At 47.6% G+C, this 15,023-nt stretch overlaps 1 protein-coding gene across 6 annotated transcripts; it reads right to left on the minus strand.

Moving 5' to 3' along the window:
• Positions 1 to 7,526: 7,526 nt before the first annotated feature.
• CALCB (calcitonin related polypeptide beta) lies at positions 7,527 to 12,923 on the minus strand. 6 transcript variants are annotated; one of them, XM_074585874.1, is made up of 5 exons: positions 12,868 to 12,920; positions 11,707 to 11,802; positions 11,258 to 11,389; positions 8,344 to 8,499; positions 7,527 to 8,004 (listed from the first exon to the last, which is right to left on the minus strand). In XM_074585874.1, the coding sequence occupies exons 2-5, from the start codon at positions 11,790 to 11,792 to the stop codon at positions 7,995 to 7,997; spliced, it is 384 nt and encodes a 127-aa protein (XP_074441975.1). In that variant the 5' UTR covers positions 11,793 to 11,802; positions 12,868 to 12,920; the 3' UTR covers positions 7,527 to 7,994. The 6 variants fall into 6 exon arrangements, with proteins under 6 accessions (XP_074441975.1, XP_074441976.1, XP_074441973.1 ...); XM_074585875.1 differs by having other exon boundaries at positions 8,324 to 8,502; XM_074585872.1 differs by having other exon boundaries at positions 8,324 to 10,420.
• Between the last annotated feature and the right edge of the window lie 2,100 nt (positions 12,924 to 15,023).

A 15,023-nucleotide genomic window follows, 5' to 3' on the forward strand; every position in this document is an offset into this window, starting at 1 on the left:
ACATTAGATTTATATTAATGTAGGGTCCTCTGTGGGTGCTGTAAAGGCGATTCAGCTCACCTGAGAAATGCCACCTGAATTCCAGGAAGTGGATATATCAGTCTTGAGTAAAAGAAATGAGTCGTGAGCCATATGGGATATTACTTCTTAGTCTGACTTAATCACAAAGCTAAATAAGGTCATTAAATGGTATGCATCGAAAAGCACCTGATGTACAAATCGCAGTATTTTCTAATCAGTACGCTGGAGGCTGTACTTCGTGAAGCCCCATCAGGTTGAATTTCTGATTAGAGAGCAAAACGTGGGAGGGAAAAAATGGGCCCATACAAAAAGATACGCCTGGTGTCCATAGCTAGAGATCCCGCAGCCTGCAGGAGAACATGATTTTCTTGCACAGTTTAGGCGGGCTGGTGGAGCATGATCAACTTTGACCTCCTGGCTGTGAGAGACAACACAAGTTTGCTTTTGCTTTGACGTGTCACCAAGAGCTTCTGAGCTAGAAGTGTGTTTCACCTGCCAAATTACTAACATCTGTAAGAGTAGGGGCTTGAGCTCAAATCCCACCTGCCCTATCATTAGAGTGGCGCCAGTGACGGACCTAAAAAGTGTAGCTGCTGCAAATGTTGCAAGGAATACCCAAATAAGCAACAAAACTTGTGGTGAGGGGAAATACTGGTGATCAGAGCGGGAGAAAGGTCTCAGGGACCCTGAGGCTCCCTGGGTCGTTGTTCTTTCTGCGAGTGGGAAAGAGACCAGACGCAGTGCTAAGGCTTCTAGTTACAACAGCTGTAGGTGCTGTTGTTATAAGGTGGTATTCCGTCACCCTTCAGAAAGTCACTGGAATAACTGAATAGGGACACTAATCCTACCAAGAACTTCAGTCACAAAGATGTTTCAGTTAGTTAAATGCTAAATGAATGTGGTTTTAAAACACGTAATTATAAAACCAGTGCTTTGACACCCAAGGAGCAAGATAACACATAGCTCTGCCACTGTCTAGTGGAAAAAGGTATAATATAGACATTTTGTCTTCTTCTGAGAAGCTTAGATAGGAAAAAGAAGCAAAAGGCAGCTTCACATCATGCAAATAAAACTTTTGCACATTGAAGTGTGCAACCTTACCAGGAATAAGCTTCAACTAGAAATAGAAAATGCATAAAGTTTATGAAAAAAGCTTTGACTTCACTGTCAATGTAGGTAAAGTGCTTCAAATGGCTTGGTCTCTGATCTGCTCATCTGTAAGTCTTTTAAAGGAAAACTAAGGCAGTTTTTGTTTAAACTCTGCAATTCCAGTATTTGAAGGTCAGATCTATTTCCTTTTTCCATTTAATTCTCTGCTTTTATTACATTAAGAACACAAATCAATATTCATTTTCATAACTAATTTAACTCTTTGATAGTGTCTTTAACTATAGAATGATAAAGAAGACTTTTCTAGCCCAGGAGGAAAGGACTGCATTAACTAAGAGTAAAACTTGCTTGGAAAAAAACACACAAACTCAAAAACATCACTGGCAGCATTGTCTTCTTCAGCCTCTCTAGGGGAACCGACATGCTAAAAACTGTCTCTAAGCTGCTGAGCCTCTTCCATAGATAAAATCTGCCTGTCCACATGGAAGTCACTGCACTGGTATTGTCATCCTTCCCCCGATGAGCTTGCTTGGGAGACGTTTGCAGTTAACAGTCCATTCCTAACCACTAGTAATAATGAATATGATGTTGTTCAATGTAAAAGCATGGTTATATCATGAGCTAAAAATCTAAAAATCAAATTATAAATTATCTATGTAACTATTTTAGGAACATATGCTAATTAGAATAATTGGCTCCCTCCACAACAAGAGACAGTGAAGACCTAGAACAGCCTTTACAGCATGTCAGCAGAATAATGGGCAAATTAATGTGGCTGACATAATTGATTTGGACTTTCGAAGTGTTTGCAAAGCTACGAAGAAGCTATAAAGTCTCCAAATAGCCATAGGATTAAGTCCTTTCGTGAAGCTGAAATGGCCTGAGAGGGAGCAAACAAAAAGCAAGCAAAATATCTGGTTTTCTAAACAGCAAAAGAAAAGTGTTCCTTATGATCATGATTTATGACTTGCGGCAAAGCTATATAGGAAGACAGCTGACGGTGCGACAAATGCAGGTCAGTGGGACCTAGCGGGATGGGGAGAGTTGGGGTCCATGGGCTGTCTCCGTCGGCCCTGGGAGAGGAGCAGGAGGCACCCTCCGGCACCGCCAGTGCTCTGGGCCACAGCTGCTGCGGGGAGGACGGGAGCTGGTGAGAGGCAGCCGAGGAGCACACAGCTACGCTCCTCCTCCTGCTGTGGCAGAGCTGGCACCTCGGGGGACAGGCCATGAAGTGCGAAGCAGCCTTTATACAGCTCTCTCCCAGCGGCCAAGAGGAAACACGTCGGCCGCAGGGCAAGGCTGGGGCTCCAGTCTGGAGTTATCAATCCCCGTCCCTTCGCTGTGGAGGGGCTGGGGCACAGCCTGCCTCTGCGGCCCCTGCCAGCCCCAGGGCAACCTGCCAGCCCCTCGCACCGGGGACATCCAGCCTTTCTGACCCGACTGACAGAGGGGACTTTGAGATCAGAGAATGCCGGCAACACTTGACTAGTGCCGAAGGAGACAAAACACCGTCTTAAGAAAAAGAAGGTAACGCACTGAAAACACTAATCTGACTGTCCTGTCCACCTTCCCGTGCTCTGATGTGAACTGTGGCCTCTGGGGGAAACACCTCGGGTGTCGGGCAGGCAGCTCACAAACAACGCTGCTTACTGCATCCACAATTCGTAATTACACAAATTGTTTAGCGTTTAAAGCCCTCATTGCTTCCTCTCCTTTGCTTCATCTCAGAGTAATCTCCTTTCTATAGCATAGCTGCCGGTGTCTCAAGCACTTACGTCTGCTGGCAATCTTGAGAGCGGTTACCCGAGACAGCCTCGGTAGGGGTTACTCAAGACTGTTGTACCTATGTCCTACCATACATGACTGTCACCTGCAGACGGCCGCACTCCCTGCCGCGTAGTGTCCTCGGAGAATACTGGCTTGCAGACTCTCAAAGAGCAATTGGAAAATCAAATGGATTTCTTACATATATGATATATGCTGTAGTTCATGGACGCTGAATAGATTAATGCAGTGTTAAATTGCCTCATGTGCTAATGTGACAAGATGCTCTTAGGAAAAGCCATTGAAAAGAACAAGAAATGTGGCACAACAAGGGAAGAAAATAGAAAAGCCAAACCAGAAAGAGTGTAATCGGCTTTTGTGGACAGCCAATGTGAGTGTAATGAAGTACCAAGTGGGATCTATGAGTATTTTCTTACACATTAGGGGGAAAAAAACCCTGCCCAGAGGTACGCATTCAGACTTTTAAAGGCAACATTTGCTAATAAGTTAGCTGGGATCACACTTCAGCCCCAGCCAAAAGAGTAATTCTTGCAAACAAGAATTGTGATAAAGCCAAGAATAGAAAGAAAAGATAAATGTTGCAATGATTCTTATTACTCCAAGGAGATGGATCAGAAATCTCCTAGAGACAGTATTGCAATGTTTGGCATAATTTAGAAATGAGAATTATTTACTTTCTGGGGGGCGGGGGAAAAAAAGCTACTATACTCCTTGGACATTTTCTGCAGAAGAGAACAACTTTAGAAGACATAAGGAGCATCCAAACAAGAGGACAATTCTGTGCAGAACAGGGGAAGGATGTGGTGCCGTTTAGAACAGTAAGGAGGCAGCAAATGTATGCGCCATGTGGATCCCTTCCAGCAGCCAGGGCAGCGTTCACCTGATTGCCAGAAGCTGTGAGCGCGACCAGCTTGGAAAGAAGTTGCCAGCTCTCAACATGGGTGAGATCAGGCTTGAAATGCCCAGTTCGTCTCTAACAGGTATTCTCCTGTTCTGAAATCGTTCAGCCTGGAAAAATGCACAGACCCAAATTCTCCAGCGTGTTTTAAACTCTTCACCTTTTAGACATGTTCAATCTGCTAATTAGGCATGACAACGCTGGATTAGATAACCAATACCAAAATTTACTACTGCCTGCTGTAAGTTGCTTTTGGCAGTGCTCAGTGTCAGAAGCAATAGCATTAGCTCTGCTCCTTTCTCACACTGCAGATGATGGAAGCTTTCAGGAAGATGAATTAAATTCCACTAACAGAAGAAGCAAAAACGGAGCTAAGTATCTGCAGAGGGCCACAGTGAAAATCCACTCGGGTTATTTCAAAACGATGCTCTACCAATACATGCAGCAATGTCCTGGTGCATGATCCTGAACCAAAATGTCAGTTGGATCTAGGAGCAGGAGGCCACCTGTCCCTTGGCAAAAAGCACGCAGCTGAAGAGCTCCTGCCTCTCTGTTTTGGCAGCTGCAAATGCCCATGGGGACAATAAGCTGATATTAGCTCCTCTGTTGTCCATCATCTGGTACCGCATCAACTGGCCCACGCCTGCCTTATACCTGATCGGGTGCCACAGCCCTGCATGGTGGCTCTGGGAGCCCATGGGACCCTGGGGAGCCCACCACACCCTCCTGTGTGTCCCCATCCCCGCAGCCCGCTCCAGCAGGCCAGCAGGTGAGTTTGCTTCATGGCATAAGCCCAAGTGGCCACCCCTGCTCACCCACCCCATGTCCAGCTGGGAGCTGCAGTCAGCAGCAAGACAAAAGCAGGAGCAGATGAGTAAATACCTGATCTGAGAGGGATCCCTGTATGCCCTCACTGTGCTTATTTGATGGCCACAAGATGGTGCTTTTTTACTTCCCATCAGCTCAGAGCAGAGGACTGGGCAAAATTCATAACCTTTCCTGGGCCCACATGGTGCTTATGTCCATATCTGTACTGGAAAACCAAACCGCTAGAAAATAAGCTGCAAAATTAAAGCCCCACAGTTCTATAATGACATGAAGACAGCCTACAATAAGTTATCCTCAGATATTTCTTTCTTATAAATTTCTTCCCCTTTTGCCTTTACTTGCAAAGTACACACCCAAAGCCTTCCTTTGCACACAGCTTAAATAAACCCTAACTGTTAAAGAAAACACATACTGAAAAACATCTAAAAGCCTCAGAACCAAACTATAGTCACGATGACACTGCCTCGCAAACAAGAATAAAAACAGTCGTGCATGACGGATCTGTATTGTCTTGGCTGACTGAATACTAAGTAACTCAGGTTTGGTGCCACACGCACATACTGCACCAACGTTACATTTTCCGCCAGCTTTCAGCATGCCTGCGATGGCAATGTAATTAAAATGGAAAGGTAAGTCCATTAGAAACCATACTTTCGCTTATTAAATGTTAATTCCAAAATAGATTTTCTCCAGGGTAGAAGTTTAGGGTTTATTTAAAAGCTGACAAGTTTGGATAATGTTATCAAGAACAGCACTTTTAAAAAATGGAAGCAATTTCTGCCACTTGTTCACAAAGTCAGTCAAAGCCATTGACAAGCTTCTAGCGGCTCTGCAATTCCTTCTGCCATGTTCACTGCCTTAAAATTTTAAAAATTAAAATATTAGTGTTTACATCTCTAGTTTTGTCTTGTTGCAATAATAATCTGCTTTTCCTAAAGCTCTGAGCAACTGAATTTTGTGGTGAGGGGTTTCTATCTCTTCCCATCATGGAAAAGGATGCGAGGATACATCCTTTTTTCCTATTCACCTTTGCTTTCATAGTGCTATGGCCCCCTCTCCTTTACAGGCACCCTTATTTGGTGAGTGTATTGCATTGCAGTGCAGATAGAGATCTTAAAAAGAGACAGAAGATACAACAAGAACAGATCTTGGGATATGAAAGTAACTATTTCTTCCTAAGGAAAAAAAAACCAGCAAACAAACCAAAAAACACTTATCAAAAGTTTCACCCAACCTTCCTCCAACCAGGACAATGTAAAATCCAGCACTGACACTACCAGAATCTGTTTTACACGTTGGGTTTGTGATTTGGTGTAAAATATTAGTCTGAGGAAATCTCTTTGGCTGACAGAAAAAATGCTTAACTTTGTTAAAGTGAAAAGAAGGACTTTTTAGAAGAGATGGGCACTACGGCTGTCATACAATTACACGAAGCAGCCTCAGGTGTCTCTGAGCAGAGAATAGCTGTAAATGGAAAAAACAAACTGCCTGAGCATTAAGACTTTAGAGCCAGAGGGGGCCCATGAACACTGCCTGGCTTCTTGATGAATACGAATCATTAAATTACATGTGTTCATCCCAATAACTGTGCTCAGGCATTTTACCTTGGAGAAGATTAAGCTGTTGGCTGCTGTAGTAGGGAACAAATAAGACAACCTGCCACCTGTACCCAGAGGCTCTGCAATGACAGGGAAGTGTGTTACTGAGGTAGCCAGGTGATCTTGGAATATGATCCCCACTTTGTGCAAAGGAAAATGGGGAAAAATACCCAAAACCTGACGAATGCTTCAGGCTCCAAAATTGGCAGCTAGGTCTAACCCAACCATCCTCGTTGGAGGACAGAGGTTCACCATGAAGGTATAGTACACCCAGTTGCAGACAATCTTAAATACTTGAGAGGAAAACGGAAAAAAGCACTAGACTATCTCCGGGCAACAGATTCGCAAGCCAAGTCTGAACATCCCTCCTTTGCCCATTTAGGCATCGGAACTTTTCCCTCTAAACTGGCTTGTATCTTCTACAAGGTCTGCTTTGTACGCTGACTTACCAGGGCTGGAATGTTCCCCAAGGAATAAAACCATAGCCACGAATGAGCGTGGTATGGAAGCGTCGTCACTGGACGGCCTTACTGGCTATGTCTACATCTGGTTGGGCACACTTCTCTTTGCTATTACACCTGCAGCAGAGACAGACAGAGGTATCATGAGAGCCTTAACCTCTACTTTGCACGGCGAGGTGATCTTCATCTGAACTGATGAAGCCGATTTTAGACTCCAGCTGTGGAGCACAAAACAAATCTTAGCAAATATCTGACTCAGCTACTAAACTGAAACAGCAGCAGCTTTGAGGAGGAAGTTGGCAGCACCACTTAGAAGCCCATGGATTGCTTCCAGCTACCCTCTTCTCCACTCGCTCTAATTATTTATCCCTGATCCCTAAATAGACTCTGTTTCATGATTGCTTAAAAGAAATGTACATTTCCGTAGCTCCTTTTTCTCCCCCTATCTAATTCACTTCTTCGACCTTAAACAAAAATCTACAAAGCTTATTAAGCCATTTCATCTGAACTACATCCTGCATGAGACATTTAGTCTTAACCCACACATGATGAAATTTGTCTCTATGGTTTTATTAAATATAACAGTGGCTTCTTTTTGCTTTTCTAGCAGAAATCTCACTAAGTGGTGTCCTTTCGAGCTACTGCTTTACAAATATATATATAAGGTGCAGCTATTCTTTCTGTTCTGAACTTTTGACTTAAATCCTAGTGTTTATAGTTAATAAGGCTGTAGCAGATCAATGGACCACCTGATCTGCACTGATGTTGGGTTAGCGCCCAAGGTTGCCATGTGTTCAAATGAAAAATCAGTTTCTCAATCCAAGTGTATCTAAAATACTTTTTTTAATTTTGCGTAAATTCACAAATGATACAATATTTAAGTGTTTGTTGGTTTTCTTTTAAACATACTGTACAGTCAGGATAGTTAAGTGGTTTACATCAAGGCACAGCACACTGTATAATACACATATGCCTTGCCAGGCAGCAGTTTAGTATAATCCCCGAGTTTTGGCCGTAGTGCCAGGATAAGTAGCATGGATCACATATAAGCTGGAAGATAAATAAATAATAGATGCTGTCACATTTTATTTGAAATAGAGTTGCATATAAAAAGAATATACAATAATTTAACTTTAATAACTAGATTCTCTTGTACTATACATAACAGAAGTGTTTTCATTTGTATTAAATAAAACATTTTCAGTATTAGGATGCAAAATTAATCTTCTTTTTGGCTGTCTTGATTTACGGAGAAGAGTTGCTTTCGTTAGAAATTAAAGTTGAACTTCCATTTCACGACAATCTGAAAGAAACAAAGACAGAATTACTGATATGTTGGTAATGAAATATTACTGGTAAAATAAGCAAATAATTCTAACCAAACTGTTGTGTTTAGTTAATATACTGCAAAGCTAGTTATCCAAGCAGAACGTCTACAAAAGCTGTTCTTCACAGTCTAAACATGCTACTGTTGTATTTGTAACATCTTCTTTTATACTGTTACTTGCTCTGCTTTCTCAGAGATTATCAGTGTAGGTCTGCTATTCATCCAGCAAAACTGAAATTCTGATAATGCCACAGTTTGCCTGCATTGCAGATTCAGTTTATTGCAATGTATTTACGTTATCGTTCAGCTTTTTACATCTGAATGCTTCTTCTTCGCCTGCCGAAGGCCTTGGATCCCACGTTGGTCGGTACGAAGTTGTTCTTGCCCACTCCTCCTGACCTGCTCAGGAAGTCTGCCAGACGGTGGGTCACGCAGGTCGCTGTGTTGCACGCCCTCTTCTGTGCTGTTACGCTGCTTTTCGAAAGGAAAATAGTGAGTTAGTTCCTGAAGTATGTACCCTGCATACAATGAAGCATCAGTAAGGGATGCTATGCCTAGGGATGTTTTCTATAGAAGGAGTAGGCTTGCTGCGCAGCAGGCATTTGCAACTTTTGTGTGCACAGCTTATAAGCTCTAAAAGTTGAGTCTTCACATTTTTCTAAGGGTCAACCTCAGTTTACAAGAGGTGGCCAAGCCCTCCCTTTCTTGGGCAACTGGACTGAAGGCAAAGCCAAGCCAGATTTTCAGCAATGCCCAAACCATTGCCTGCCTCCAGCAAGTCGCCATGACCAACAGAGAGGTGGAGACGAGGTCCAGGTCTGGAGCATTTAACCATTCCCCACTTCCTCCAAAAGCTCAGATCTGTGTTCTGTTTGTAGTGCTGCTGAAGGACAGCATCAGACACTGATCTTTAACTTCTCGCTTCAACACCCATGCTCCGCAATGCCCAGAAAACACATGAAATCCTGGCACCACTGACAACAGGAGCATTGCCAGTGTGGTTGCTTTCAGAGCTGAACCACACAAACATACCCCTTCCATGTATTTAGTGGAAACCCCTCTTTCCTAGACTTAGAGCTCTGCCTGCTACAGCACTTCACCATGGGAGTAGTTCACACACTCGACAGGATTAGTTCTGTGCTCAGAGTTCAGCCTACAGCTAATAATTTTGCTAGATGGAGGACTTAAAGGCATATGCACTCACACAGTCCTCGCCTCAGCAGTTTTCTACTGAAACAATGACTTTCAGTAGGAAGGATTTTTTTCAGATAATCATTACAAGACAGTTTATTAATGTTAAGAACAAGTACTGTTCATAACATTAATGACAATTTTTTGGAACCGGCCTCTGATAGATGCAGTGCTACAACAGAAGAACTGTAAAGAAATCTGGTTTTGTCTCTTAATTCACAATTCACCTACATTATATTGTCTTGAATTATTACAAGTATTTTAAAGACACCCGAGTTTTAAATATACTAGCTTAAAGACCTATTGTAGAGTAAGAAGGGAAAAAGAAAAGAACATGAAATTCTTACCTGGAAGTATTCAGTACCCAGTTTTAAACAGGATTACATTTCTAGTTTGTTTGAACAAATCTGTGTGAGCCATTCCTGATACCTTTGCTTCTCAGGATTCTTGCTAACAGGATTGCATGCATGCCCAATTACATCAGTGTATATTTTTTATATATATGTGTGTGTGACTTCAATTTCTAAGTTCTCTTTCAACTTCCTAGAATTACTGGCATTGCCCCTCTTGAATATTAAGACAAAACTTGTAAAATTTTTCAAGGCTTATCTAGAAATATCACATTCTAAAACAAGTTATTAAACCAAGCAGATCTAATCCTTATAGAAAAATAGGTTTATTGAACAAGTGCATGGGCAAGCACAAAAGAAGAGTCTACTTGTACATTTAGCAGCCAGAAATGGAGAGCCTTGTTTAGAATTTTTTTTGATTAGGGTCTAAGAAAATCATTTGAAATGTCAAGGCAGTGCTGTTAATTTTTATTTATTTATTTTCCCCCCCTAGCTTGGTATGCATGTTATGTTCTCTGTCTTCCTAACATTAGGTCCATCTCAAACATTCTCTGTCAAAAACAGAATCAAAAGAACATAGCAAAGTTAGCAATCAAAGTTAGATCCACATGCATCAGGTTAAAAAAAGGGAGAAGGGGAGAAATAAGCATGTCTAGTTGTTTCCTAGGGGTTCCCCATAGTTTGCATAGCGTTCGTGTTCCAGGTCACTCAGCACATTTCGTTTCTTGCCAGGAGTTCCAGCCCCGACGTCAGTGCGAGGGTAAGTTTGCAATTTGTGCAATTCTTGAGACAGTTTGCCCAGCACACAAGTACTCAGACTGGCACAGCGTTTGGAAATAGGTCTATCCAGGCTGCAGGGGGGAAAAAAAACATGCCCAAAGGAAAAGTAATCTCAAACATGCATGTTCATGCATTTCTTCCCCGCATAAATATCTACAGTTAGGAAACTTAAAAAATAATAATAAAAAAACCAAACCCTCCACATCACATTCCATGCAAGGAAAGTTCATACAAATGCATTAAGGAGGAAAATGCTATTTTTCCAATTAATTCAACTTTGCTGAAAAGTAAGTTCATTAGCCTTTTGGATGCTCATACTCAGACATCAGGAAGTTTTACTTCCCACGTATTCAGCATGCTGTTCAGTCTCTCATACATCACCGCCATGCTTTGCAATACAAATCCTGTTAGGATAATGCAAATGCACTTGCATGCCTTGGGTCTATGGAGGGAGAGTGGCGCTGCGTGCATTAGGAGGAAGACTTCCCCTCTGCCAGGGACTTTCCATGCCTTACAACAGCATGCACTTTCACGACAGAGAATCCAAGAGTGACTGAATGTCCCCTAATGCTCCCACTAGGAAGACATACCTTTTGCTGCCATATTTTAACACAACCCCCTCATTCAAGCTCAAATCGCCCTCCACTTTCAGTTGTAAAAGACAGACAGAAGCAGGTTAACTAGGCGGAAGCCATTCTCCCGATACCAACACTAGGAAGTCTCTCTGCAGTATCATCCCTTACCGGTTTGGTGACCAGAGTTAGCCATAACCCCAAGAAAAGAAAAAAAATGTTGACCTGCAGAGGGTCTGCTCAGGTGGCTTTTGCTAAATATCAAACACATAATATTCCCCGCATTGCACATTTCCCCCCATCGCCCTTCTCCCACCCCAGGACTGCAGTCCTTACCTGTTCCCCTCAGAGGCTTGCTCCAGCTCTTCCGCTGTCATCTGTACGAACTCTTTCACCAGCGCATTTAATAACCTCCGCGCTTCATAATCGCTGAGCGTCACTCGGTCTGCTACGGACTCCAAGCCAGGTCTGTGCAGAGGCAAGCGAAAGAGGATGAATAAAACCCGGACTGCTGCAGCGGGCCATGCGTAGGAGAGAGGGGTTTGTCACACATTACTGCGTGTCGTTGGCAGTGTCTTTTACTGGTGTGACTATGTAAACCATCCAGATGCACAGCATTAGGTGTTTTATATAAGCAATTAAAAAGTAATTACATTGACAAAAATGTCAAAAAAAAAGACAGCTTTCTCATTCGCTATAGTCTATTTCCCTCCTAGACTTCTAAAGAATTTAAGTATTTTCCTACCATTCAAATATAGCAGTCAGCAACAGGAACAGCCTCTTACCTGACTGGGGCTGCCTGGAAGCTATCCATCTGGCACACAACCAAGGCATAAACAGCAAGGAAAGATGAAATCTTCAGCATAACCATGATTTCCTCTCTACAACAAAGAGGTACATCAAGCAATGGCTGTTTTCCAACCCTCTCAGTCCTGTAAGATCTACTAAAGAGGTCATTGTTTCCTAGCCACAAGTAACACAAACACTAACAGCTTTTTTTTTAATATTGCCTTTCCATTTCTTTCAATTATTGCTATTGTGCTTCGGTTTTCTCAGAATTTTAAAATAACTTAGCACTATTACAGGGGATAAAAATGCAGCTTTTAAGAGCTGCAGTTCTGTATAGCTATCTGCATTCAACTTAATGCAGACTTTCCCTCAAATTGGTGGAAGACACATTCCTCTCACTACTGCACACAACATTCCATTCAGTGTGTCCAAAATGGATAGGCACCGCTATGCAATAAGAATCACAGGAAAAAAAAAAAAGAGGTGGCAAGCATTTAATATTTTTAAGAATGAAGTGCCACTGTTAGCACTTCACCTGAAACTGCTTGCTTCTTGGCAGTTAGCACATTAATATCCCAGTTCAGATTACACTATAAGAATTAAATTGTTTAATTTTTCGATAAATATTTCTACTCTGAAACCAGAAAATGGTAAGTTAAAAATTAGTCACAAGAACAAAGCCTGTAAATAAATAAGTAATATATATAAAACTGAAGATATCTGCCTTGAGATACACCTCTTTTTCTCATAGCATCAGCGTGAGCGACTCAAACGACCACATCACCAGCTACCACATCAGCTTCATTTTTGCCACCTCCCAGTTCTCGACAGGGCTCGCCAGCACGACAAGGCACCTTCCCCAGCCGCCCCGCTTCCCCACGGGGCACCCTGGACCGTGCCCAGCACCGGCGGAGCACCCAGCCGGCCACCGGAGAGGGTTTTGCACGGAGAGCCGTCCTGCACGCCCGCCCGGACACCCCACACCGGAATGGAAGGGAGAGACCAAGGTGTAAGTTTCTCCCGCCGTCCTTGGCTCGCTTCCTTGCCCACGCGTGGGCAGGCGCATACGCGTGAATGGAGGCAGGACGACCCCGTGCAAAGCTCCGCACCCCCGGGAGAGAAACGGGGCTCACGCAGGGAGCCGTGGCGGCGCTTACCGGCGGTGCGGGGCTGTGCGGTGCGCAGGAGGGTGCCGCTGGCGCCGCCAATCCGCGGTACCGCACACTGCCCGCCGGCTCCCCTTTATACCTGCCGCCGCGGCAACCTGCGTGGGCGCCCGCGCGGGCCCGCCAGCCAATCACTGCCTCGGCCGCCCGGCGGAGCCCGGCCCGCCATTGGGCGCCAAAGCCCGGCTCGGCGGTGACGTCATGCCCCGCTCCGTGAGCGTCCCATTCACAAAAAAATCTAGCGGGGGGCGAGGCGCCGCCGGGGGCACTGCGGGAAGGGGGGGGCCATTCACGCGGCGCGGCCGCGGGCCGGCCCCGCTTCCCCGCGGGATCGCTCGCGCGTGGCGACCTCTGCAGCAGAGGGACCGCATTGCAGAGCGGGGCCGCTCCCTCGCCGGGATTCCCCCCACCCCACGCCGGGGCCGCCCTCCCTGCTCGCCCGGCAGCCGCCGCGGCTTCAGCGGGGAGCCCGGTTGTAGCCAGCCGCCCTCCCCGGCACCCCATCAGCTGGGGGGGTCCCGCGGGGGCAGGGGGCGGACGGCGCGTGCAGCGGGGCAGGGGCACCACGCACGGCAGCGCCCGCGGCCGCCGCCTCCCCGGGCGCCGCGCCTGCGGCCGGGGCGGGCGGGGCAGTGCCGACCCCTGCCCGAAGGGTGCACCCCCGGACCCCCTCGCTTCCACGGCAGAGGACGGGGGGGCTTGCGGCCGGCACCCCGCCGCTCCTCCCCGGAGCGAGGGGCCCTTGGCACCTGCGAGCAGCCCCGCGGTGGCAGCGAGCCGCTCTCCGCGCTGTGCCCTGCCGGGCGCCCGCACCGCCTCCCCCGCCACTGGTCCGCGGCGTGACCCCGCGGTCCTCGAGGAAACCATCATCATCGTCACCATCATCACCATCACCAAAATAGCACACCTCTGTACGGGCAGGTGCAGCACCTTTCAGTGCACGGAAGGAGGCACCGGGGAAGGGGGGGGGTCGCCTCCCCGCGGTCTAGCGCTGAGCCCCGCCGGCGGGGATTACCGGGCAGCTGCCCGCCGCCCCATGCATCACCCGCGGAGGGCCCTTTGTCACGGCGCGGTGGCGCAGCACCTGCCCGCACAGGATGTTTGCCCAGGCGGCGTGTTTGCCCAGGCGCAGCGAGTACCAGCCCGGCGGGGGGGGACCGGCGCGGGCGGCCGCCCTGCCCGCGCCCCGGGGAGACGCGACCCCCCACGGGGGTGGGAGACAACTGCTACCCGCCAGAACGGGCGGGGGAAGGCGGGGGAGAAGCGGGCCAGGCGGAGCGCTCTGCAGCGGCTGGGCGCGGAAAGCCCTTCCACCGAGAGACGGGGGCAAGGAGCGCTTTTCCTCCCCGCCCTAAGTCGTGGGGCGGCACCGGCAGGCACCGCCGGTGCGTACCGCCGCGGCGGAGGGAATGCCCAAGCCCTGTCCCGAGCCCCGGCAGCCGCCGGCAGCGGGCAATGGGCCGCGCGGAGGGTCGCGCAGGGACAGCGGCTGCAGAAGGGGGGGCCGCGCTGACCGTCCCCGGGACCCCTGCCCCAGCGTGGCGCGGCTCCGCCCGCTCCCGTCCCTGCCGCGCTTCCCTGCACCGCCGTGGCCCTTCGTCGTTCCCGGCGGCCGCGGGCACCGCCCGCCGCAGCGGTGAGTAGCGGCGGTGCCGCGCTGCTGCGGCCGCCGCCGGCGGAGACGCCGCGGTGAGCGGAGCCCCGCGCACACTGCGCGGCCGCTGCGCACCGCGGGACAGGTGCCGAGGGCGGCGAGATCTCCCTTTTCCCTGCTTAAAATGGATGGGGGAGCTTTCCGGGGGACCTCCCGGCGTTCCTTCGTTTATGCTTTTGCAGAAGCCCATGACGCGGGTCGCTCCCGACGGCAGGAATCGTGTGTTTCACCGGGAGGTGAATAAAGTTGGGGAGAACCGCGGGGGGGGTGATGTTTTGTTGCTGCGATTTTAGCTGTGAGATTTAAAGAGGAACACGAACATACGGAGAACGACACGCGAGCGAGCGATGGCCCGATGAGGGTTCCTTCTCTTCCCCTCGCTGTCAGCCTCTCGGGGCGCCGCCACCCGCTCGGCTTCCCCTTCCTTCCCACGGCAGGGGGCGGCGCGCCGGCGGGGGCTGCGCAACTTCTCCGCGCTCGTTTTGCAGAACGG

This window comes from Larus michahellis, chromosome 4, assembly GCF_964199755.1.
Source record: "Larus michahellis chromosome 4, bLarMic1.1, whole genome shotgun sequence".
NCBI lineage: Eukaryota > Metazoa > Chordata > Aves > Charadriiformes > Laridae > Larus > Larus michahellis.

Bases quoted from the DNA above. Each gene is read 5' to 3' on its own strand.
- CALCB (XM_074585872.1), bottom strand. From the start codon at position 11,792: ATGGTTATGCTGAAGATTTCATCTTTCCTTGCTGTTTATGCCTTGGTT. The intron at 11,390-11,706 runs GTAAGAGGCTGT...GCCTCTGCACAG, and splicing joins TTCCAGGCAGCCCCAGTCAG to ACCTGGCTTGGAGTCCGTAG. The intron at 10,421-11,257 runs GTAAGGACTGCA...TCCCCCCTGCAG, and splicing joins CAAGCCTCTGAGGGGAACAG to CCTGGATAGACCTATTTCCA.